The sequence below is a fragment of the Molothrus ater genome, chromosome 9 (assembly GCF_012460135.2).
Source record: "Molothrus ater isolate BHLD 08-10-18 breed brown headed cowbird chromosome 9, BPBGC_Mater_1.1, whole genome shotgun sequence".
Classification (NCBI taxonomy): Eukaryota; Metazoa; Chordata; class Aves; order Passeriformes; family Icteridae; genus Molothrus; species Molothrus ater.
Window position 1 is genome coordinate 19,334,013 of NC_050486.2, and position 23,336 is coordinate 19,357,348.

General features: G+C 35.9%; 1 protein-coding gene across 3 annotated transcripts in view; it reads left to right on the forward strand.

Moving 5' to 3' along the window:
* The window catches only part of USP33 (ubiquitin specific peptidase 33), a 35,551-nt gene extending 12,418 nt beyond the window's left edge, over positions 1-23,133 (forward strand). For 2 of the 3 annotated variants that reach the window (XM_054515728.1, XM_036387640.2), the window contains 18 exons: positions 2,378-2,447; positions 3,033-3,146; positions 3,825-3,903; positions 5,959-6,373; positions 6,765-6,905; positions 8,390-8,502; positions 9,535-9,707; positions 9,819-9,913; positions 10,488-10,521; positions 11,307-11,352; positions 12,012-12,192; positions 12,762-12,888; positions 14,232-14,401; positions 15,771-15,852; positions 17,163-17,271; positions 18,855-18,957; positions 19,686-19,754; positions 21,937-23,133. In XM_054515728.1, coding sequence (XP_054371703.1) covers positions 2,378-2,447; positions 3,033-3,146; positions 3,825-3,903; positions 5,959-6,373; positions 6,765-6,905; positions 8,390-8,502; positions 9,535-9,707; positions 9,819-9,913; positions 10,488-10,521; positions 11,307-11,352; positions 12,012-12,192; positions 12,762-12,888; positions 14,232-14,401; positions 15,771-15,852; positions 17,163-17,271; positions 18,855-18,957; positions 19,686-19,754; positions 21,937-22,094 — 2,279 coding nt within the window. In that variant the 3' untranslated portion in view covers positions 22,095-23,133. The remainder of the gene's footprint in view (positions 1-2,377; positions 2,448-3,032; positions 3,147-3,824; positions 3,904-5,958; positions 6,374-6,764; positions 6,906-8,389; positions 8,503-9,534; positions 9,708-9,818; positions 9,914-10,487; positions 10,522-11,306; positions 11,353-12,011; positions 12,193-12,761; positions 12,889-14,231; positions 14,402-15,770; positions 15,853-17,162; positions 17,272-18,854; positions 18,958-19,685; positions 19,755-21,936) is intronic. The other variant, XM_036387641.2, reaches the window with a different exon arrangement.
* The last annotated feature ends 203 nt before the right edge of the window (positions 23,134-23,336 follow it).

Sequence of the window (23,336 nt, forward strand, 5' to 3'; positions counted from 1 at the left end):
GATCATTCTAAAAACTGTCTGTGTATTTGATGGTAAAGAAAATATTGCTAAGTACCATTTTTTCAGAAAACTGACTAGCAGATTGTTGAGCTGTTATTTTGGAGATACCATTGCATATGTCAAGGCAGTTTGTTTTCCATCAGTGATGAGAGAAAAGTTATTCTGATTTATGCATGTGCCACTTTTGGCTGGGCAAGAGTTAGTTATCTTCAGAGTAGCTGCTATGGGGCTGTGTTTTTGGATTTGTGCTGAAAACAGGTTGATAATGTAGAGATATTTCAGTTATTGCCTAGCAGGGCTTACACGCAGTCAACCTTTGCTGTTTCCCACACCACCCACCAGGGAGTGGGCTGGGGGTGTACAAGAAGCTGGGAAGGGACACAACTGGGACAGCTGACCCAAGTGATCAGTGGGATAATCCATAACATGTGCCATCCTGGGAGAGGAAGAAGGGAGTTTCAGAGTTAGGGTGTTTGTCTTGACAATTATTCATGATGGAGCCCTGCTTTCCTGGAGATGGCAGAACACCTCCCTGTCTGAGGGAAGTGGTGGATGAATGCCTTGCTTTGCTTGTGCAAACAGCTTTTGCTTCACCTGTTAAATTGTCTTTCTCTCAACCCATGAGTTTTCTCCCTTTTACAACTCCCTGCCCATCCCAGCATTCGGGAGTGAGTGAGCTCCCTAATGGGTGTTGAGTTGCCTCTGGGGTGTTGAGTTGCTGGCTGGAGTTAAACCACAGCAATGGGTCTCATTTCTCCTTCACTCAGCTGCTACCAGCTTTCCCTCTCCTGAGTCTGCTGGCATTGGTCAGAAAACCTGCCTTGTCCCTTCTGTTGTCTGGCACAGCCTTACAGGATGTGACACCACCCCACTAATTTGCCATCTGCCCTTACATCATTACACCATGTGTTCTATTCCTAGTTAGTTTCTCCAACCAACGTGTCTATTTGTATAATTTTATCTCTTCTTATATTAATATTTTGGGGGATGTAGCTTACCTTGCAATAATATACAATTAGAATTGCATTAAAGTTCCCAGTAATGATGATGGGACTGTTAAGAAACTTATTCAAACTGAAAGGAAGAATCTTCTTTAGCTTTGTTTTCACTTTGCTCCTAAAATTTCTTTTGAAATGCTTTTGATGAAGCAAACATTAGAATATATCTTCACAAGAAAAGAAGTCTGTTTGAAAACTTTCCTTGCAATACTGCAGGCTGGAAAAATGCAGTGAGAGTATCTTCCTGAAGTATGTGCTGCTTCTGAAAAAACTGAAATAAAATCAAAATCCTCTAACTGTTCTTGCTTTCCAATTTCAGTATAAGAATGATTGTTCTCTTTGTAGCAGAATTTTTAATGCATGTTCAGATACAGGAAGCAGGACTGTATTTCCATTCAGACAGATAGAAGGACATATTAAAACTTAATTTTGAAGTCCTGTCTATTAGAAACTGTAACTGAAGTAACCCAAGTGGTTTTCAGATGTAGAAAGATTTTATTAGTAACTTTTCTTTTTCTGCCATAGACCAAAACTACCAGGAAGGTTCCTGTACTTCAAGAATTGCATAGTCATCAGTATTGATTGCTGAATGTTTGTCATGATTTTTAAATTTTGGGTCTTAATGATTCTTTGCTTAGAAATGTTACTGTTCCCTCATACAAAATCAGTTTTATTTTGATGTATTACTTCATTAATGTAATACTTTAGTAGCCATGAATAGTGTAATTCATAATTATGGAAAGAATATATGTCAATTTGTAACTTTCATGTGTGTGGAAAAAGTATATGTGACTATCTGTAAAGAATGTAAATAGTGTGACTTAGAAAATAAACAATGTGGGAAAGTCTGAATTGAGCACTGTTAATAAAAATAAAGGTGTATCATTGGAATAGAAAAGGACTAATTGCAGGACTAGCCTGGGATAATCACATCTTGAGTAGGTTTTGACTATTGAGTGTAATCTGATTTAGTGTGAATTTGGAACAGAAGAGTGAAATCTTAGAGAAGCTTTTGGTAATGTGATTAGTTACAAATGCAGCATAGCAGCAGTTGAACTGAACAGGTAAGTCATTAAGCTGAAGTAAAACTTTGGCGTTAAGAAACATATTTTAAATTAAAATCTGCAGGTGTCATAAACCATGAAAAGTTAGTAAGATGAAATACAATCCACTTTTCTGAAGTGTTCTTTAGTCAAATGAGATCAGAACAATTAATTACTACTTCTAGTTAGATTGGTATTCGTTTAGGAGTCCTGTGTTTCTTTTAGTTACAATTCTGCATTATAATTGGCATCCCAAGTGTTCCATGAGTATTTTGGTCAGTATATATTTTCTAGGAATTATTGGATTAACAGATTTGTATTTTTTCTGTTTTCCAGGTCTAACAGGATTAAAAAATATTGGAAACACTTGTTACATGAATGCAGCTTTACAAGCTCTTTCCAACTGGTAAAGAAAATGATAGTTAATGCAATTTTATATTTGCTTATGCATGCATTTTTTCCTGATGGGCTTAAGGGGTTTGGAGAGGTGCACTACCATGGAGGAAGACATATATTTGTTGAATCTGTCTTGTATACTGCAAGCAATTTATTGTTATATGGGCCACTCAGCTTTTTCTCTTTTTCTCTCATTCTAATGCCTCCTAAATAAGAATATATGCAGTTTTAAAGATAAGAAGAAAATCTGAGAAAAGCTGCAGAAAAAGCAGAGGAAATGCATAAGAATAAACTTTTAATTCAAGACAAGAGATATTAGGATGAGAGCATGGCTGTACTTCTGTATACATTCATACAGTTCAAATGTAGGAACTGTATAAATGTACACAGTTCATACATTTATGAACTATACTTCCTACATTCATAAATGCTGCAACCAAACATTTCCTGTCCTACCAGCATTTATGAACATAGGAAGTGGAATTGTTCAGTCATAGAATAGCATTACTCTTATGATATAATACTGTATGAAATGCAGATTTCCTCTTGTATTTTAACAACCTGAACAAATTACTGTTTTCTTCTTTTTATTCAGCCCACCTTTGACGCACTTTTTTCTTGACTGCGGGGGCTTAGCCCGAACGGATAAGAAACCTGCAATTTGTAAAAGTTACCTCAAGCTGATGACAGAACTCTGGCACAAAAGCAGGTATTAAATAATTTTAGTGAGGAAATAATAATAAATAAACTCCAGAGTCATGAGGGATGCATTAATCTGCCCTAGGTTTCTAATTTTTATTTTATGTGTTCACAGAATTCCTCTTAAAAAAAGATCAGGAAGGAAAGATTGACCTGCAGGGCTTAAGCACTCTTATAACCTGTTCCTTTTTATACATACCAAAGATAGGACAAGAAATAGATTGGATTGCAAGCATTTAGCTCTTAAAAATGATTATATTTGCCAGAAATACATCTAAAATGTTTAGCTATTTTATCCTCTCTGTGTCCTTTGTTCCGTATCAATATTTTATCAGTTTCTCTTATTTCCTTATATGGAATTTATGTAATATCTAGCTAAGAAAATACTTCAAAATATAAATACAGAGGTAAAGAAACAGTAATTATTCACAGAGCCAAGAGTATGTCTGATTTGTTGTCTGGTTGTCTGACAAGAAATGTGCCATAAGAGGCCTGATATACTTGCTGTTTCAGTTGGGTGACAGGTGTTTAAAAATCGTGTAGTTAATAATTCAATGCCAGTATTACATTTTGTTAAGATTAATATTACTGGTTCAGTTGCAGGTAATGGTAGGATCCCAGTAAAGATAAAAAAATCCATTTAAATTCTTTATTTTTCAGTGTTTATATATTTAAAACTTTTTTTTAGGCCTGGATCTGTTGTCCCTACTGGTTTATTTCAAGGAATTAAAACTGTTAATCCAATGTTTCGAGGCTACTCTCAACAGGTAAAACTTTCTGATATCTTTTAAATCTGCCTAAACCATAAGATTATCTCTTAATCAGAAATCTAATGCTTAAGATACCTTACTTCCTATATTTGTTTAAAGCAGAAGCAACATAAACTTTAGTTAATATGACTTGAATGTAGATCATCTGAAATGGAATAATCAGTAGTTAAGTCATGTTTTATGTTTATTTATATCAAATTCTCAAAAGGCTTTCAATGTGGAATAACTCCTTTTCTTTCAGGAAAATTCAAATAATATATCTGAACTTCTCCTTTGTGGGAAATAATGCTGCTAATGTTTGAGCAGTCTCAGAAAATAAAGATGTTAAAAAATAAAAAACAATATAACCTATTTTTAATATATGTCTATCAATGATGTTTTAAAAGACATACACAGGATGCAGTTTCCATTTAGTATCTTGGAAAAAAGCCCCACCATTTGTGTGTTATGGGAGCCACAGGCTGATAGCTGGTTAAATGGGCAGGGTTCATTTTATAGGAAAGGCATTCTTCAGTTGCTGCTTCATACAATATCTTGGTGCATTCATACAGTGTGGAGCACTATCATTAAAAGCTTTAGGAGTAGGGGGAAAATTTAAACCTTGTAATTAGCAAAGCTTACTGGTGTCTTCTGGGAATCTGCATGTATTAATAGGAACTTTGCTGGTTCCATTATGTTTCATATTTGTGGAGTGAAGGATTAGGACACATGTTTTCATGTTCAATTGCTGCATGATGCTGTAAAGTCAATGTTTAAATACTAAGCTTAATGTTCTGTAATCTGCTCATGAATTTCTGAAGTGCCACCTAGCTTTCTGAAAAAGCAGAAATTCAGCCTTGATAACCAAAAAGAAACTGTATGGAAACTTAATTCTTGCAGCTTTGAATCCTGATGAAAACATCTTTTTCCATGCAGAGCAACACTTAATGAGAACCTTTTTCAGTTAGGCCTGGATCATAGTTCAGTTGTATGTTCAGCAGGTTTCATGGCAACAATTAAAACACAGCAGGGCTTTCATAGCCAGCACTCTCCTAGGGCAAGTTGGGCAGCCACGTCCAATCTTCAGGGAGAAAATTACATTGATCAGTGAAAAATGTTTATCTCTTAATTGGTGTCTTGATGGTTTTGTTAATTTTGGTTTTTTTGTGAAAGAATTGTCAGCAAGTAGGCATACTGGGGTTTTTTTCATTACCCAAATCCAAACTCAGTTCTATAAGTTGCAATTTTTAAGAAAATAAATGTTTTGTAGTCAGCAGTTTTGAGCTTAATAAGTAATTGCTATGATAGATGGGAATGTTGAGCAGCAAAAATTACTATTATGAACAACCAGAATACAAAAAGGAAAACAGAAGAAAATAAAAGCAGTAGTAGGTTGCCAACAAGAGGCTTTTGTTTTCTCACATACCTGCTTTATTGGATGCTTTCTATTGCCAAGATAGAAATAGATACTGCACTGATTGATGAAATTTGGTGGCTTTTAGGATGTTTTCAAACACAAATTAGACTTGTAGTATTACAGCTCTTTGTGGGAACATATTTGGGAAATCTTGTTGAGGCTTTAGAAGAAGAACTGTAGTATTATTGGCAGTGTGATTCATTGGAAAGACAGGCTAAGTGAGATCATAGTAATTTTACTTCATACCCAGTGAAAGCAAGGCTCTGGTTGATTTTAATGGAGCATTTTATCTCTAAAATGCTCCGCTACAAGCAGAGCTGGGGTCTGACCATGCTGCTGGTACTTGTTTGAGTTGTGTTTATTGTTCCAGTAAGCTATTGGCAGCATTTTTGCTGGTGTTGTTAAAGTAATTTATTTTGGGAATTGGAGTGTTTTGGCGGAAACTTGTATGACAAGATTACTTGTGACATGCAAGAAATGTATGCAGGAAACATACATGGTCTGGTAATAAAAGTGGTTTTGAACATTAGACCTGGGACAGAGGAACTTTGTTTATTCTTCATTAACAGCCAGCTTTCATTTTAGTTATCTGTATCTTTTGTGAATATCCTCCAGGTAAAATAGAGTAACATGGTAAAACTTGTTTAAAATTCTAGGATGCACAAGAATTTTTGCGTTGTCTCATGGATTTGCTGCATGAGGAACTTAAAGAACCAGTTGTAGAACTGGAAGATGCCCAGCCTATGAGTGTTGAAGAGAGTATGGAAGAAGATAAGAGCCAGTCAGACTTAAGCTTTCAGCCCTGTGAATCCTGTGTAAACTGTGATAAAACAGAAAATGACACAATTTTCAAACCTGTCTTAGAGGATCCTGCAGAAACAACCATGTTAATTCAGGATGATGATAACAATTCAGTCACTTCCAAAGACTGGCAGAAGGAAAAAAGCAACAAACTTAAACGAGCAAATTCTATGGAAGACTTGGAAAAAGACACAAACACTGCTTCAGAGACCACTGAATTTTTAAATAACCAAGGAACTGTCAAAGTACAGATACACAGCAGATTCTCAGGTAATGCATTGCTAAAGTGTGATTGAACTAGTCAAAATCTTAGCCAGAATATCTGTGGGAGTAGAAGTGAGTTACAGAATGTAGTGAGGTATACGCCAAATTAGGTAGGTGGTTTTACTTGTAAACCATGTCCCTACTTAGTTAATTTTGTCTGTTGAGGTCTTCTGAATTTGATTTTAATTCCCTTGGTGAGCTAACTGTTTGTACTGGGTAAGGTTCCAGATAAGAGAGGGTTTTTTTGTTTTGTTCTTAACTTCAAAGGAACTGAAGTGGTGCTACATGCCTAAATGTCCAGTGGCCTGACAGTGGGGTTAAATAAGTTACACGACCACTGTGTCTGTTCATTCTGCAGTAATTTTTTTCACAGAATTTGTGCAACTCTGAATTGCAGATTACATCAATGACGTTCACATGAATGATGTATCTGCTGCCCAAACACCATCCTCAGTTGAAGGGATGAACACACGCTTATCAAACAGCCCTCCAAAGTCATTCCCATCGTGCTCTTCACTGGCACAAGTCCACAAAAAAGGTAGAGGCTCTTTATTTTCTCCTTCCTGGTACTGAATTATTCCATATTATCGTTCTCATTGTGTTTCTTATGTCTTGTGTAACAATGCAGGGTTGTTCCTAAGGGGCTTTTAGCTGGTGGGGAAAAGAGAGTGTTATGTAAGCTGGACATGCAAGATTATTCCCTGTATTTCTATCATCTTCTGATTCTTTTGAAGCATGAATAGTATTTGCCTTTATTTTAGGAAGGCAGAATATTATTTTTAGACAATTTCTCAGTTGTACCAGTTTGGAGAGAAGAGAAAGGTATGAGAAGTTAATACCCCCAAAGGTAATGCTCTCCAGAGAATAAGCTCATTGGTTATTCAGCAGAAGTTCAGTAAATCAGCATATTAGTCAATTAAGGTTTAAGGAGCAAAGTGTAATTGTACTGTAGATAAACCTGTAAATGCTGGCTGCTTCGTGGTTGTTAATGTCCCCGCAGTGCTGAGTATTTCTTTTGGCGCTGCAGCAAGATGCCTTTATGAGCATCTGGAATATTTAGACTTTTACTGCCTTTACATAGAAGACAGTGCTGCTTTAGGGCATGAGGAACAATATATAATTTTATTTTCCCTGATTTGTCTAACAGTAGATTACTTTAAGCAAAGCTTGTCTTTCAGGGCATGCTTTTAAGGCATTGCACCAAACCAAATCAAAAAACAAATACAACTTTAATATTATGATCCTGCTTCATTTGATAGCCTTTGCAGATAAGTTCTGAACATTCATATTATCTTTTTAATGCTTTAGCATTGGTGTTGCATGACAGTGATTTAATGGACTTAAATCATTGACCTCCTTGGTTTGTTTGTTGAGCAGCTTTGAGGCTGCATCTGTGCTACTGTCTCCAGTTTTGGCTTTGCCATTACAGGAGGGTTTTAGACAACCTGAAGTGAGTCTGTCAGAAGAGGTGCTCGGTCACTGGTGCTTGCCCAGGAGAGGTGTTTAAAAAGGTGTATTAAAAAACCTGGGGTTTTTTAATAAGCAGCTGTTAGGCTGGGCTCCTGTTGTACCTTTAGTCTGCATCAATCCTCTGTCATCAGTGTTGTGATACAGTAACCTTGTGATGCTGCTGTTCCGCCCAGCATGGTTGAAACTTCCCAAGAAGATCTGATCAAATTAAGTGTCAAATAAAATGTTCCTTTTTATACCTGGGGGGATTCCTGCCAAGATAAATCCATCATGTAGCAATAGGCTGTAGACTGACAGTTTTAATTTTACCTACAGAGGCAAATGTTTCTGGTGATTGTCCCCAGTGGTTTGAGGAACCCACATGAATTGCCTGTAATGGCAGTAATGTGATCTCATAATTCCTAAGAAATATTTAGTAAATAGAAAACAGGGCTTGGCTCATAATTTAACTCTGAACATGAGACTTCTAATTATATTACACAAAGCTGAAGTGTAATCAGAATCCACTGTACTTTGCCTTACTGCAGCCTTTTACTTTTGTCATTTTTCTAGTTTCAACGGTATCGTCACCAAAAAGGAAGAAGCGCAAGAAGTACAGGAGTGTTATCTCTGATATATTTGATGGGACTATAATAAGTTCAGTCCAGTGCTTGACCTGTGATAGGGTAAGAAGAGAAAGTTCTGGCTTTTAATATGTTCTTTTCTTACTGCTTTATGAATACAGTCATTCTCTGGTAACTTTATATTCTTCTGTGGCAGATTTCCTCAGAAGGTTGGGGTGTTTCATACTCGTTCTCTCAAATTGTAATAGTGGCTACTACCAGCACTTTGTGTTCAGAATAGCTTGTATTCATTGAGCTGAATATTTACTCAGAGCTGAAAAAAAAAAAAATTTGGGAATTGGTTTACAGCAAGGATGAAGAGAGAAGCTTACTCTTCAACTTCATTTAGGTCTCATACGTTTTTAATAATGCTCTGAATATCCTAATGCATACATGCTACTGTCCTAAATTCTCAGGTACCTAATGTTTCAAAGAAAAGATAAGACAGTGATCTAATATAGTGCTGTAACTGTCTTATCAGATAGATTGAGACTAACAAAATAAGGTCTTTCAAAAAATGCAAGTAAAGACACTAACTTTTGCAATTATATGAATCATTAGCTGCTTTAGAAGTTGTCCTCAGGTGAACAAGTTCAAAAAACAAGGAAAAATTTCTAAAATGTGTTTGATGTTTGACTCTGTGACTATGTGATCACTAAATGAAGCACAGGAGCAAGAAAATGTACAGATGGGTCTCCCTTGCAGCGTGTCCAGTTGCATCAGGTCAATATAATGTCAGAGTAAAATACTGTGGAAGCAATGGACTGAAGCTTTCTGAAACTATTATGTGTAACACGGCCTGAAGCAAAAATCATAGTGCTTTGTATGACTGATATGAAGAAAAATAATAATGACCTAAAAAAATTGTTTCCATGATAACAATGCACAAGTTAATTTTAAAATGTTATTTTTTGGTTCCTCTTTTTTAGAAAATGAATTCTTGTTAATGTGCTTTTTTATAATAATTTCCTACCTAGTGGAATTTTCAGTGATGCAGTGACTTGGTAGTTACTAGTGAATTGTACAGAATTCAGTTTAATTAACCATTTCTCTTCAAGCCTAACTCCACTGTGTTTCATTTATTTTTTTCCTTAGCTGTCTGTAACCCTGGAGACCTTTCAGGATCTGTCCTTGCCTATTCCAGGGAAGGAAGATCTTGCTAAACTCCATTCTGCAAGTCATCAGACATCTCTAGTCAAGGCAGGGTCATGTGGAGAAGCATATGCCCCCCAGGGATGGATAGCCTTTTTTATGGAATACTTCAAAAGGTAAATAATATTTACCTTGGTTGATTCAATTATCTAGTTTGAATTTCTAGTTTCTGCTCTTCTGGCAGAACATTTGTTGGTTTTCTTTCTTTTCTGTCAATGATGTTTCAGGTTTGTTGTCTCATGTGTTCCTAGCTGGTTTTGGGGTCCAGTTGTAACCTTACAAGATTGTCTTGCTGCCTTTTTCGCCAGAGATGAGCTCAAGGGTAAGAGGTTAATTACCTGAACATGTTTCTTCTGTGTATTTTTTCCTCCTGTCACAATGAGATGATTAATATCTTCTTAGCTTAATGCAGTTAAGCAGAGGCCACCTGTTAAGGTGTAATACAGTCAGTCCTTGTTCATTTGGGATCATTCATTTCAGAAAGGTAAGCTTCTCATTCAACTGGGTATTTGAGATAAATGCCAAGAAAGCTACTTTAGAAATGTCACATCAGTCTGAATTTGGTTTAGTGAAATTGTATCGACTGAAGGCTCATAAAAATTTCAAACCCACTATATTAATATTCATTCTCATAACCTCAATTTGGACATAGTAAATTATTTCCCTTTCAAATTATATAGCATTGTCTCTTCAGATTATACTGTACTGCTTAAGAGTTGAAGAAATAAAACCTAAGAACCTCTCCTGTAGTTGCTATGTCAACACTTTTATGACTATTAAATACTGAATGCAACTTAAATTCCCTTGACACTTTTTCTATCAAATGTACATGCTTAAAGGATAACTGTTTGGATTTAGAGAATGATGGCTGGTTTTCTTCTCCCTGATGTTTGCAGGTGATAACATGTACAGCTGTGGAAGGTGTAAAAAGTAAGCTGGCTTTTACCTTTGTTTTACTTTGTCTTAATTTGAGGTTTTACTGTTTCTGTTAGTCAAGAGACATTTATTTCTGTTGGCTATGTCCCAATACTGTTCATCTTTTGATATGATCCTGTGTTCTGACTGTCAGAAATTCTGTATTCCCAAGGAATACTTCCCAAGGAAGCACTGACTTACCCTACCACATGTGCTTAATTCTTTCTCACGCTCTTCCAATTAAGATGTAAATTGGTTTTGTTTGACAAAACAAAAGCTCTTAGCCCTCTCTAATACCAGCAGCTTTCCCTTTATATGCAGTAGCTCACTAAGGTGTGTTAAATAAATAAACTATGGCTTTAAATACTGAAGAATCAAGAAGCAGAAGTGGTGTGAAGACTGCTTGAAGCCCTTTTTGGTACTGGAATGTTATTCCTTCTTGCATGTGCTGTAGATAATTTCTTAGAAGTAAACTTAGTTCATCTTTTTTTTGTCTTTTGCTGGATAATCAGCTTTCATGAAGCCTCAAGTTTTTTCCTCTATGTTAAGAGAAACTGTTAGCTAGTTGGGACTTGATTGTACTTGCTGTTTTGAATTTTTCAGCAGTACAGATTGTCTTGTCTTATGAACCATCATTGTTTGTATCATTTTGGCTACTCCATGTCTAGTCTACATTCCAGAAATATTTTGGGTTTACTAATGCAATGTTCAGCTTAGGCTTTTGCTGATCTAGTGCAATAAAGTAAAACCTTTTCAGAATTAATTATTGATTGTTTTGGTTTGGTTTTTCCTTTGCTTAGGTTAAGAAATGGAGTGAAATTCTGCAAAGTACAAAAATTTCCTGAGGTACTGTTACAATATGCACTTTAAAGTGCTTTTTCTGCATGATTATGAATGTGGTAAGAGTAAATGAGTTGCACAGAGTAAACTGTGTTTATAATGCTGTGTGATGGAAGTCTACCTTTATATTGGCATTTGTTAACAATGTGAGCAACGTGGTTGTTCACCCTGTAAGGAAATGAATCTTGTACATGACAAGTACAGGAATGGGATTTCCCTGTGTTATTGCTGTTGGTCTGCAGGCAGCAAGAGCATTTCTGTTCTGTGTTAGTATATGTGCTACTGTTTATACTGTGTTCACAGAATTAAACACCACAGCCAGACTGGAAAGCTTTTCTATAGTAACATTTGTAACTTTGCATTTAGGAAGTAGTCCAGTCTTACACTTGAAAGCGTGAGTTGATATCTGCAATAATCAGGAGGAATTAGTGTCCCTCATTACAAGATTGTGCAATATGTGCATTGAGAAAAGGTACATTTTTCAGTGCTGCATCAATGTTAGTAGCCACAGCTGATTAAAACACAGAGTTTATTAATATGCTTGAAGTCATAGGGAAAACTATCCTTTTTGGGATTATAAAAGGAAAAGATGGTACACACAGTTTTTAGGTATTTAATATCAAATAGCATGTATAGTTCTTGGCTGAATCTGTCAATCCTTACAGATTCTGTGCATTCATCTCAAAAGATTTCGACATGAACTCATGTTTTCCACAAAAATTGGGACCCATGTGTCCTTTCCCTTGGAAGGCCTTGACCTTCAGCCTTTCCTTGCAAAGGACAGTCCAGCTCAAATCGTGACTTATGATCTCCTGTCTGTCATCTGCCACCATGGAACTGCCAGCAGTGAGTATGAGCTGATTGTTTTATCTTTGCAGCTGGTACATCAGCACTCTTCTTCAAGGATGAAAACTGTATACTGAAGGGTAAAGAGATAAACAGTGGTAATTAGAATGTGGAAGATGAATGCTGTGATTTTTACCTTGATCCTGAAGATTTAAGGCTTGCTCTGAAAGAGTTGGCACAACTTTGAAATTAAATAGCATACCTAAATGAAATTGAAGGTGGAAAAAATTTAACAGATCCAGGAATATTAAGTAGGAAAACTATTGAACAACATAAATGTACGAATAATATTGCCAGCAGATGACCAGTTGATCAGCTGGTCTACATAACTGCTGTTCATGTCAATGCTTTAATATTTGGAAACTGTTTACCAAGCACTACAAGGATACCAGTCGTTTTTTAAAAATATATTCTTTTGTATGATCATTGCCATTTAACCCCAAAAAGAGATTCTGTTTCTCCCATTTAAGACTTGGGGGGGGTTTATGACTTAGTTCCTTTTCATGTGTTACAGAGTAAAATGGGCAGCTCTAGACCCTCTTTGGTAACTCTTGCTTCCTGCACCCTAGGTGGACATTATATAGCTTATTGTCGCAACAATTTAAATAACTTGTGGTATGAATTTGATGACCAGAGTGTCACAGAAGTATCAGAGTCCACAGTGCAAAATGCAGAAGCTTATGTTCTCTTTTACAGGTAAGAAAGACATCAAAAGTACAATCATACCCCTGTGAATCATGTATGTAAATACCTTTCAAGGCATTGGGCAGCTTTCAGAATTAGCTGCCCCGTGAGAATTATAATGGAAGAATTTGACCAATGAGAAAAGCCTATGCTGACAAAAAACTTAATCCTTCCGTTATGTCCTTAACACTTGCTATGTAAGAGCTAAAGTGTTTATGTTAAAATGAAATCTGCATAGTAAGAGAACTTTAAGCATCAATTAAGAAGTAGCCACCTTATTTTCAGTTAGAGGAAGTGAATTCTGCACACAGGGAAGTTTTGCATACAGCAAGTTTTTAACTGTTAGAGCTCTAACTGGAATTGTCCAAAGTATTTATCAGATGGATGCGATGTAGGACAATAGAGGTTTTAATGTTTTGTAATTTAATCCATTGTATTATACATTTTATTATGCATTTAATTTAATGCTATTTATAGGCTCTTCTGTTTCTGAGAATTTAAATAAAAGGTGAGAAGTCATGTTATTACCATCTTCAATCTAGGGAACTTTTGTGCTTTAGATAATAAAAACAACTCAATATTCAGATTTTAAATTTCTGGCACTAAGATCAAATTTCCACTAAAAGTTGGCCGCAAAATAGATTGTGCCAGAGTTGCATAAAAAACAAGATGTGTTCTGAGAGTGCTTGAGCTTTCATTAGGAGCACTCCCACCTGTCACTGTTCAAGTGGAGCCCATGAGTATCACTTAGTGGGCCTTTTAAAAGGAATTTGGAAGTCATGCCATATTGCCAAGAAAAAACACTAAATCTTTGATTGTGGGTTAACATATTCAAATAAATAAGAAAAGAATAGCATTAATAAAATATGTCTTTAAAAAAGAATATATCCACAAAAGACTACTACTGGCTTGGAGAAGAGAGATTCTATTCCATCTGAAACGCGAGAGCAGAGTTACTTCCAGTTTACACTGAGAAAAGTAGGAGGATACAGGAAGAGTAGGGGAATTACCTGATCTGCTTACTGTAACCCTACTTGTGAAGATAAGAAAGGAACACCTGGCCAGGAGTGCAGCTTGCAAAGCTTTATCTTGAACACTGCAGAGAGGAGCTGAGCAGATGGGCTCAGCCCTTGGGTGCTGCACCCCCTGTGCAGCACGGCTGGCTGCTCTCCTGCAGCCCAGCTGTTCGCTTTCTTAGGCTGTGCTAACTGGGAAGCACAGGCAAGGCCCAGGTAATTTACTCACAGGCAGAGTTTTCTTTTCACAAAGTAAGTTATCTGCACTGGACACAAGGATCTGTATCTGCACTGGACACAGGATTTGTATTTGTTTAATGATTTCTGTTTCTGTAATAGAAAGAGCAGTGAAGAAGCACAGAGAGAGAGACGGAGGATATCAGGGCTACTGAATATGATGGAACCAAGTCTTCTGCAGTTCTATGTTTCCAGGCAGTGGTTAAATAAATTCAAGACTTTTGCAGAGCCAGGACCAATTTCAAATAATGACTTTCTCTGTATGCATGGAGGTGAGACTGTAACTGTGAATCATTTAAGAATAATTTGTCAACTTCTAGCTATAACAATGGTGTATACTTGTTTTAATTAAAGGAATTTGACTATACTAACTTCATGTTATAACTTCTTTGGTAAATTATAACTTGTAAGTAAATTCTTTCTTATTGTAGTAGCTGACTAAGTAGAAATTATACTGTGTGAAGTTGTCCTATTTTTTTTCTTGTCTCTGCACATTTGGTTTTGTTTATAAACTTTCGTGATTCTTAAAGAGGAACAGTTCCTCTTGTCTGCTTGCTTCTTAAACATGTATATTCACATTTTAAAAAATCCTGTCACTATATCATCATCCTTAATACTTTCATCTGCAAATTGAAATTATTTTCTTGGCTTGGGGCTATAAGCAGTGAGAAGATTTGAAAGGTGCTTTGGAAGAAATTGATCTGATGCAGAGTATCCAGTGCTTAGTACTGTGAAAATCAAGTAGTAATTCTGTGTATTTTGTATAGGAGCATAAAAATTTTACCTTGTGCTATATGTTAAAAAAATAAGAGCATTGCAGTAAGCAAAACACATTTGTGGAAATAACCCATATTTGAGTGCTAACAATCCAAGAAATCATTACTATGTAGTACCTATTTTCTAATAAAAATACAATTGCAATAGATTGGAAGATGGAGGTGCTGCCCCTGTTGCTGAGCCAAAATTTTAACAGAGGATGATTGTGTCCCTGTAGCCACCTGCAGGGTACCTGTGAGCCCTTTGGCTTTCCCTCTGCCGGGCTGCAGCAGATGACTCTTGATGTACAAGTGCCCAAGTACTTGATTTTCTCTGTTCCCAAGAATTCCTGCATAGTCCACTGTTGTTTACCATGTGCTTCAACTCAACACTGCTAATTCTGCAAGCCCCTCCATTTCTGCCTTCCTCAAAATTTATCTGCTCTCAAGTATTCATGCTGTTTGAAGTAATTCCAAAAGGTCTGCAGCAAATAAGTGAATTTTGAGTAGACAGTTTGTTAGTGTTTACATGCATAATCAAGATATTTAATCATCCTGACATTTTAACTGTATACCTTAAGAAGCTTTTTGAACTCATTATGTAAAATGGATTCTAGCCCTTTGACTTTAGCCATTCATATAGTTAGTTTGCTTCTGCTTTTTATAAGCTTTTCAGCCTCATAAAGGACTAAAATCAGTGGTGTCTCTAAATACAGTAATAGATTATGCCTAGGTAAAACTTATTTAATGTAATTTCCCTGAATTCATTGAAAGGTTCTGTTATTTATTTATTTATGGACTTGTAACATAGTCTCCTCCCCTCACTAAAATCCACAAGTGTTTTTTTATTGTTTGGGGGGTTTGTTTGTTTTTGTTCCTTCTGCAGGTGTTCCTCCACACAAAGCTAACTTCATAGAGGACCTCGTTGTAATGCTACCTCAGAATATATGGGACAATCTGTATAGCAGGTAAGTTTGGAGCTGTAATTGGGAAAAATCCAGTGATAGTTTGAGAGCCAAGCAGCAGCATCAGATTTAGAATTACTGGCTCAGGAAAAAGACAGCCCTCTGGGCACCCAGCTGAGTGAAGGGGCTGCAAACAGCCAATTCATATAATTTCCTTATGCAAAGTAAAAGACTGCATAGAGTAGTATGTTACTGGGTTAGTACTTCAATATTAAAGCAATAAACATGTATGGTATGTATGAAATAACACAAAGTAGGTCAGCAAAAGTACGCTTGGCAGAGGTTTTTTGAAAGAGCTCTCTGTATCAGCTTCCTGTTCTCTTGTTGGCTGGAGACAGCTTTTCTTTTAAGTTGGCTTTGAATCCATAGCCTCAGCTGCCAGTACTGCTTCAAAATAACTTATATCTGAGTGTTCTGTGTTACTGCCCCACACTTTAATGTCAGTCAGGTTTGAGTGCTTGCTTACAAAGCAGGAATTCTTACAAGCTATGCCTTATTCTAAAGTAACAAAAAGCTGCAGAAGAGCTTTGCTGATGGCGTTCAACACTCTGTATTCCACTTGCATTAAATATTTTTAGCTGTTAATTTCCTGCCACCTGAACGATACATCTAAGGATCTGGGGAGTTTTTTATTGATGTTTTAAAGTTTTGGTGCACATAAGTAAAAAATAAAAACAATGGTATTTGCATTTTATTTCCCTTTTCCTAGATGTACTAGATTTTTCTTCCATTATCCATTTTCTGTATGTAAAAATAGCCTTCTCAGGAGGAGTGCCCCTGCAGACTTCCATGGATAAAATTTCACACGAGAAAAACCTGAGGGAAGGGTCAAGAATAACCTATTAAGAGCAAGACTATAAATAAGTTTAGAGGCTGGAGTCAGGGAGGTAGCAAAGCTAATGAAGTCTGCAGTGGGATGGAGGAACATGTTTAAGACAGAACTGGCTGGAATTTCCATAGGTTGTTTCTTAGAATAGAATTAGAATCTTCTTTGGTAAAATCACACCTGGTGTATATAGAACAATACTTGCTCACTGACATGTTTAACCATAGCAGCTCCTTCTGAAGTCTGTGATGCAGCTGAGTTTGAGATGGTTTGTACTGGCATGAGGCAGTCAGAACTTGAAAGATGATCTTAGGATGGAGAACAGAATATTACTAAGAAAATAAACTATGGCTTTTTGGCATCACTGTGACTGGCATGTGTCAGCCTTCTGTTCATACTGACATTTGCCACGTCTGCAGGTGCATGATCTTTTTACATGATGTTTTCCACGAGGCTGATTGTTCGGGGTTTTTTACTTTTACTGCAGATACGGAGGAGGACCAGCTGTTAACCATCTGTATGTTTGTCACACCTGCCAAATAGAGTCTGAAAGAATTGAAAAAAGAAGGAAAAATGAATTGGAAATGTTTATACGGGTAAAACAGTACACGCTTATCCATTCTGCTACTGGCCAACACCTGACATTCATGACTAGACCCAAGGGATTACTAGAATTGCACAAGGGATTCCTGTAACAAATGGACTTTATTAAATATCTCTATACCTATATACCACCCCACCTCTCTTAATGGCTGCAGTAGTGTTCTTGTGAAATCCCAGGATAACTCTTACGTGAAAATGTACTTAGAGAAAATTATTAATGTATTTCTTAAATTGCTTTTTTATAGTATGGAAACAGCCATGTAAGCAGTTACACTGCCAGTCCTCTGTTCTGTGCAGCCTGATACGGTTTAAGTGCAATAATACTGTGCCAAGAAAAATTTAATGAAAATCATTAGTTCTAATTTTAAAGAAAAGGCATTAAAAATATAAACAAACGTAAGTGATTCAGTGTGAGGTAAATATGTTAGTATTGTAATGGATCTGTAAAATTAATATCAAGGAGCGAGTATATTTTCCCTGGTTAGAGGATTATGTGCTTGAGTCTGAATAGTAAAATAACTAGAGGTAATGATTTTGATGTTCTTAAACCAAAATGTGTTTTGAAGTTTTCAGTGAAAATAAGTGCAGAGATACTGGAGTTCCATTTCTGCTATCTCAACTCATGAAAGGAAGAAAAATAGAACTGACTCTGTTTTTTCAGTTCTGTTTGTCCTTTCATCACACTTCAGAGATTGTCATATTTTCCACATTTTTCTAAAATTTTTAGGAATTTTCATTACTCTGGATTATCATGGGATAGAAATTATTATTCGTGACATTGAGTCAACCCCATTTGGTTTAGCAGTGTCTTCCCAGTAAAAGCAGTGATTATATGTGCACTGTTGTGCAAGTATTGTTACTGGTTAGTACACAGAAAATTCCATTGTTCTCTATAAAGATGGCTTTAGGGAATGATTGCAACACTTACTCTATATGAAACCTTAAGAAGTTGTGTTGATGCTTTAGGTTTATGACTTCAAAGGGGAAGTGTAGCTGTGTTATTACAGAGCTAAAAAGATAATGGTTTGAAGGTTTAAGTGACTTTTTGCTTGTTTCTTCATAACATTGTAAAAAGATTTGTAAGTCATGAAAAGTCCCAGTGTGTTAGTTCACTGTGCCTTGCTTGGAAGTGTAGTGCCATCTGCTCAGAAGTACTTGAGGAGAAAGAAACACAGATGAAGATACAGTTCATCACACAAAGAACTTTCCATAAAATTATGGAAGAAAATTTTCAAAGCACTTTCATTTTACAAAAATAAGATCGCTGCTTTTTTTGCTACTTGAAAGTTCTTAGTGTTTGATGAGTAAGCACTTGTGCTTAAGAAGAACTTGTTGCTGTTTTTAGGAAATAAAAGTAATTTCTCAACTAAACAGTAAATCAGCTTTTAATATGAAGGCTACCACTGCTTCAGAATCTCATCTCACCTATTCACTAGGTATTTACTTTTTTTATGGTCAGTGATTCTTTAAAATGTTCTGTTACAGTGTAATGGTATGGTGTTAGTACATCTCAAAGAATTCAGTAGTTTAATGAAATGAAAGGGCAGAAAACCAGGTTTTTTTTTTCTCCCTGTAGCTTAATAGAGCATTCCAAGAAGAAGAATCTCCATCAACGTTTTACTGCATCAGCATGCACTGGTTCAGAGAATGGGAAGGCTTTGTAAAGGGTAAAGACAGTGGTAAGTTGTGCTTCATTTCAAAATATAGGTAATCTTCTGTCGTATTGTTGTTTGTTTCTGCTTTGGTACAAAACTGTAGGAAGGGCAGATAGCAAAGGCAAAGAAAGCTCTTAAATATCTAAGACACAGGTTTTATAGGTTACAATACATCCAGGTTACAGAACATATTAAATAATTTACAGCAATGGGATAATGGGGTGGTGTTGGGAGGAATGTTGCTTGTTTGCAGGATGTTTGCTGTTAGTGGCAGCAGGAAAATTGGATCTAAGTACAGGAGGGAATGGATTTTGTTGTGCAAACTGATAGATGATGCTGCAGCTTTTGGAGGAAAGGTGACCTTGTCAAATGTAAACTCAGATAGCTCAGTAACAACTGTACTGATGTCAGTTTAGCTGACTTCAGATGCCTCCAAAGTTTTAAAATGGAAACTGATAAATTGTTCTACAATCTTATCAGAGTCTGCTCTGGGACAGCTTTGGTAAGGGAAAGAATTAGGATTAATTTGTGTTTTATGTTGCTTGAAGACTTAACTGTAATCAGGAATGCTTTGGAAAACTTGCTCTTAATTAAAATGTGATTAGCTTTTAACAACTTAGAATGTACTGTTAAACAGTAGAAGAACAAGCAGTAAACAAATGATCTGTTTTTCCTTTCCTTTGCAAATAGAACCTCCAACCTGCTCTTTGTTTTCAGCTCTCCCAATTTTAATAATTTTTCTATTGCACTAGATCCTCCTGGCCCCATTGATAATGCTAAGATTGCAGTAACAAAATGTGGCAATGCTGTGCTAAAACAAGGTAGGTATCCAATATTGCTGCAGCTTTATGCATTTGCTGGAAGTTAGGGAAATTTATGATTTTTAAAAATTTATTTATTGTTACAATAAAATGAATGGCAGTTTCTAATTAATCTGTGTTGTGCCCATTTTTGGGTAATCCTTTTATTCTTAAAATGAAGAATTACTATATGCAATAGACTAATCCAAGTGCAGTTGAGAATGTAGGAGGTGTTTCAAGAGTAACTTGAAAGTGGAGAAACTGTGCTTTAGCTTTGTACCACTTGGTTTGATGGGGGTTTTCTTAACAAAACTGGGAGACTGTTCTATTTCTGTAAGTAGTTATTTGAATCTTGAAACCTAACTTGAATAGAAAAACATCTCACAGAGAGAGAAAAACCACTGTACATAAAGTCTGTTGCTCATTTTTCTGCAAGTCATTTGATACTGTACATTGCATGTTAGAGAAGTTTTTGCAAATATACAGATTTCTTCATTATTCTTCAGAGTTAAATGCTCAATGTCATTTATTTGGAATTCATAGCTACAGAGGAAAACATTCTTATATGACCTGCTCTAGGAAGTCTTTAGACTTTCTAGGAAGCTTTAAATTCATTGCAGCTCAGCCTAAAAGAAGAATCTGCATCAATAAGATTAATGTTTATTTAACTTGATTTTTTCCCAATTCTGCTTAATGCCTCAGCATACACTAGATATACCATTAAACCTACCATAAACCTCACCAACTGGAGAATGTCTAGAGTTTATTTTAAAAACAATGAGTTTTGGCACTCATGAGTTTTTTAGTGCATTTTAATGATTTAATTAATTGAATGAATTTGAAATTTAATTAAAATTGAAGCAAATTAGCCAGTTGTTGGTTTACTTTCAGCTACATTGGTACAAATTAGAGCTTGGTAGAAATAAAGATGAATAGGATGTAGAAAATCTTTCTCATAACTTGTAAGGGGTGGGAATGCCCCTAAATTGGGTCCAAAACTACACATTTCTGTGATTCAGTGCCTGAGTTCACTGTGCCTGTTCAGTTTAACCTGACTGGCTGCAATCTGGATGAGTGAGTGAAGATCTACTCCTGTTGAGAGCCTAAAGGTAAAAGAGTAGAAGTGAGGCATAACATCATTAGTACTGGCATGGGATCTGCATGATGACTTTTAGAGGAAGCTTTGCACAGTTGAGTTTGTGTCGCTAAACAAACATGCAGCTCTTTGTACCCTTCCCCTTTAGAAACTCTAAACATATAAAGCACCACTGCAGCAGGTGATGAGGACAGAGAAGTACAGGAGGTAGGACAAGAAGTTTGTAGTGCTGACTTCCTTTTTTTAAAGTATGAGGGTGCTGAAACAAGGCTTAACAAGATAAATTAATAATGTCTAATAAGGCTGTCAGGGAAAACTTGCTGTCAAGTAGGGTTTTGATTTGCTAAAAGAAGAGAAGGCTTATTCTGGTAGAACAGAAATGTGACCTTTCTGTAGGTTAATGTGAGAAAATCACTCAATATCAGACAGACCCTTGTATTAAAACCTAGAGGGGAGATGTGCTGATGCATCTTGTCTTTGCCACTGGAAAAAGTTGTGGACAATCAGAAATGCTTGTTGGATGCTGGCTTGAGACAGGAGACAGCACGGAATCATAAGCAAAGACTTTAATCAGTGAATGAAATCAGGCTGACCCATCAGTGCTACAGGAATATTGCTGGAGCTCTTATTATCCTAACAATAGTCCTCTGTCTCTGGGAATTTCACTGTGCTTATCATACTTTTATTCTTTACTGTCAATATAATTTCTCTGATGAAGCAAGAATCTTGAGTCCTTGAACTTTATGTGATTCATGTCATTATTATAATATGAGTCATTGTTTCCTGAGTCCCAAGATTTACTGGCTGTGAGCTTGATCAGTAGATATTAGATAAGATGTTTATCATAGAATTTTCATGTGTTTTCTGCAATTACTGCATAATTTAGAGCAGATAGTTGTAAGAATCAAGAAGTATGAAACTAACACAAAGGCAATTTGGTTTGGCAGCTGGTGCAAGATTAAGCAAAAATAAAGGATATGGTGTTAAATTTGGATCTGAATGCTTACAGTTTTAAATTTTAATCTGGATTCTTTTTTCTTTTTGTATCTGTTCCGGACTTAAATCATTAAAGATTTAAATAGTAATTAAATTTTAAAATTTTTTCAGGTGCAGATTCTGGACAAATATCAGAAGAAACATGGAATTTTCTTCAGTCAATATATGGTGGAGGTCCAGAGATTATACTCAGACCACCTGTTCCTCCAGTAGAGCCTGATATATTGCAAACAGAAGAGAAGATTGAATTAGAAACTCATGGTCTGTAGCTATTGAGGAAAAGATGAACTTGTAAGGAATCCAGCTTCCTTACAAAATGCCCAAAACACATTCCTAAAAGTTTTATTCTCTTATGTCTGTTGGAGGCACAGCTCACTGGGCATTACATTAACGACAGAATAGTAAGTTGAAATATGTATTGCAATTTGTTTAAATAGCGACTGTTTCTCTGTTTTGGAAGGCATGTGGTTTGTACATTTTGGAATGTTTGGTCCATGGGAAAAATGTAATTTCTGAATTTTTTGCTAAAACTCAAGATTCTATTATATCCTTAGACTTGAAAAACAGGGACAAATTTTAGAGATGTTCAGTAACCCTTCTGATTCCTGATTGGGCTTCTGATATCTACAAACTTTTGCCTGGCTTAATTGTACAGTCTTGACAAGCCTAGGTATGTGAGGAGTATATTTTAAATGGACTGTAATCAAACATAAAGAAAAAGGATTTTCATTTCCTAAATGCTCAGGAAAAATTGTCTTTTACTTTGCACTGTAAGTATATGAAATGGGTAGTATATAACATCCAAATACTTACTGTATTTGAGTGGCTCAAACATTAGGGTAGACTGAATAATGGTTTAGTCAGCAAATGTCATAACTTATTACTGCTAAATTTTACATCTTATTATAGTCTTCTGTAACTCTATAAACCTGGCTAGTGTCTTTAATAGTATATGTGGCAAAAAGATTTAGTCTTCTCTAGGGTAACATTTGAGAGCATGAAGTGTGAAATGTAAAATTATTATGGATATGAGTGATATAAATTTCAGAAAATTAAATTGTCTGGTCTCTTGAATTACATTCGTAAGCATTTATATTTGAAGGATTTTATTGTATTGTTAAGAATTTTCATTGGCATGATGACCTTTAATGTCAGAAGCTGGATAAATGTATATATTGCAAAACTTTATTGAATAATTCATATTGGAATGCAGAATGACACTTGCTCATGTTTTTGCCTGATATTGTTACCAAATAAGCAGCATTATTCAAGACTGGATCAATAAAAAAACCAAAATTAACTGTGGAATAGGTGGGGGGAGCTTTCCTAGATGTTTTTCATTTATTATATAAATACAAAAACCTTTGAAGTAATGCTGTGGTACTGCTCTCACACCCATACAATTGTACTTTTTGACCATTTTAAGTTTAGACAATGATGTTGACAGTTCTAGTTTCAAAGTAAGAAAATCCTGACATAACATTCCTCTGAATAATTTTATATGTAGTTTA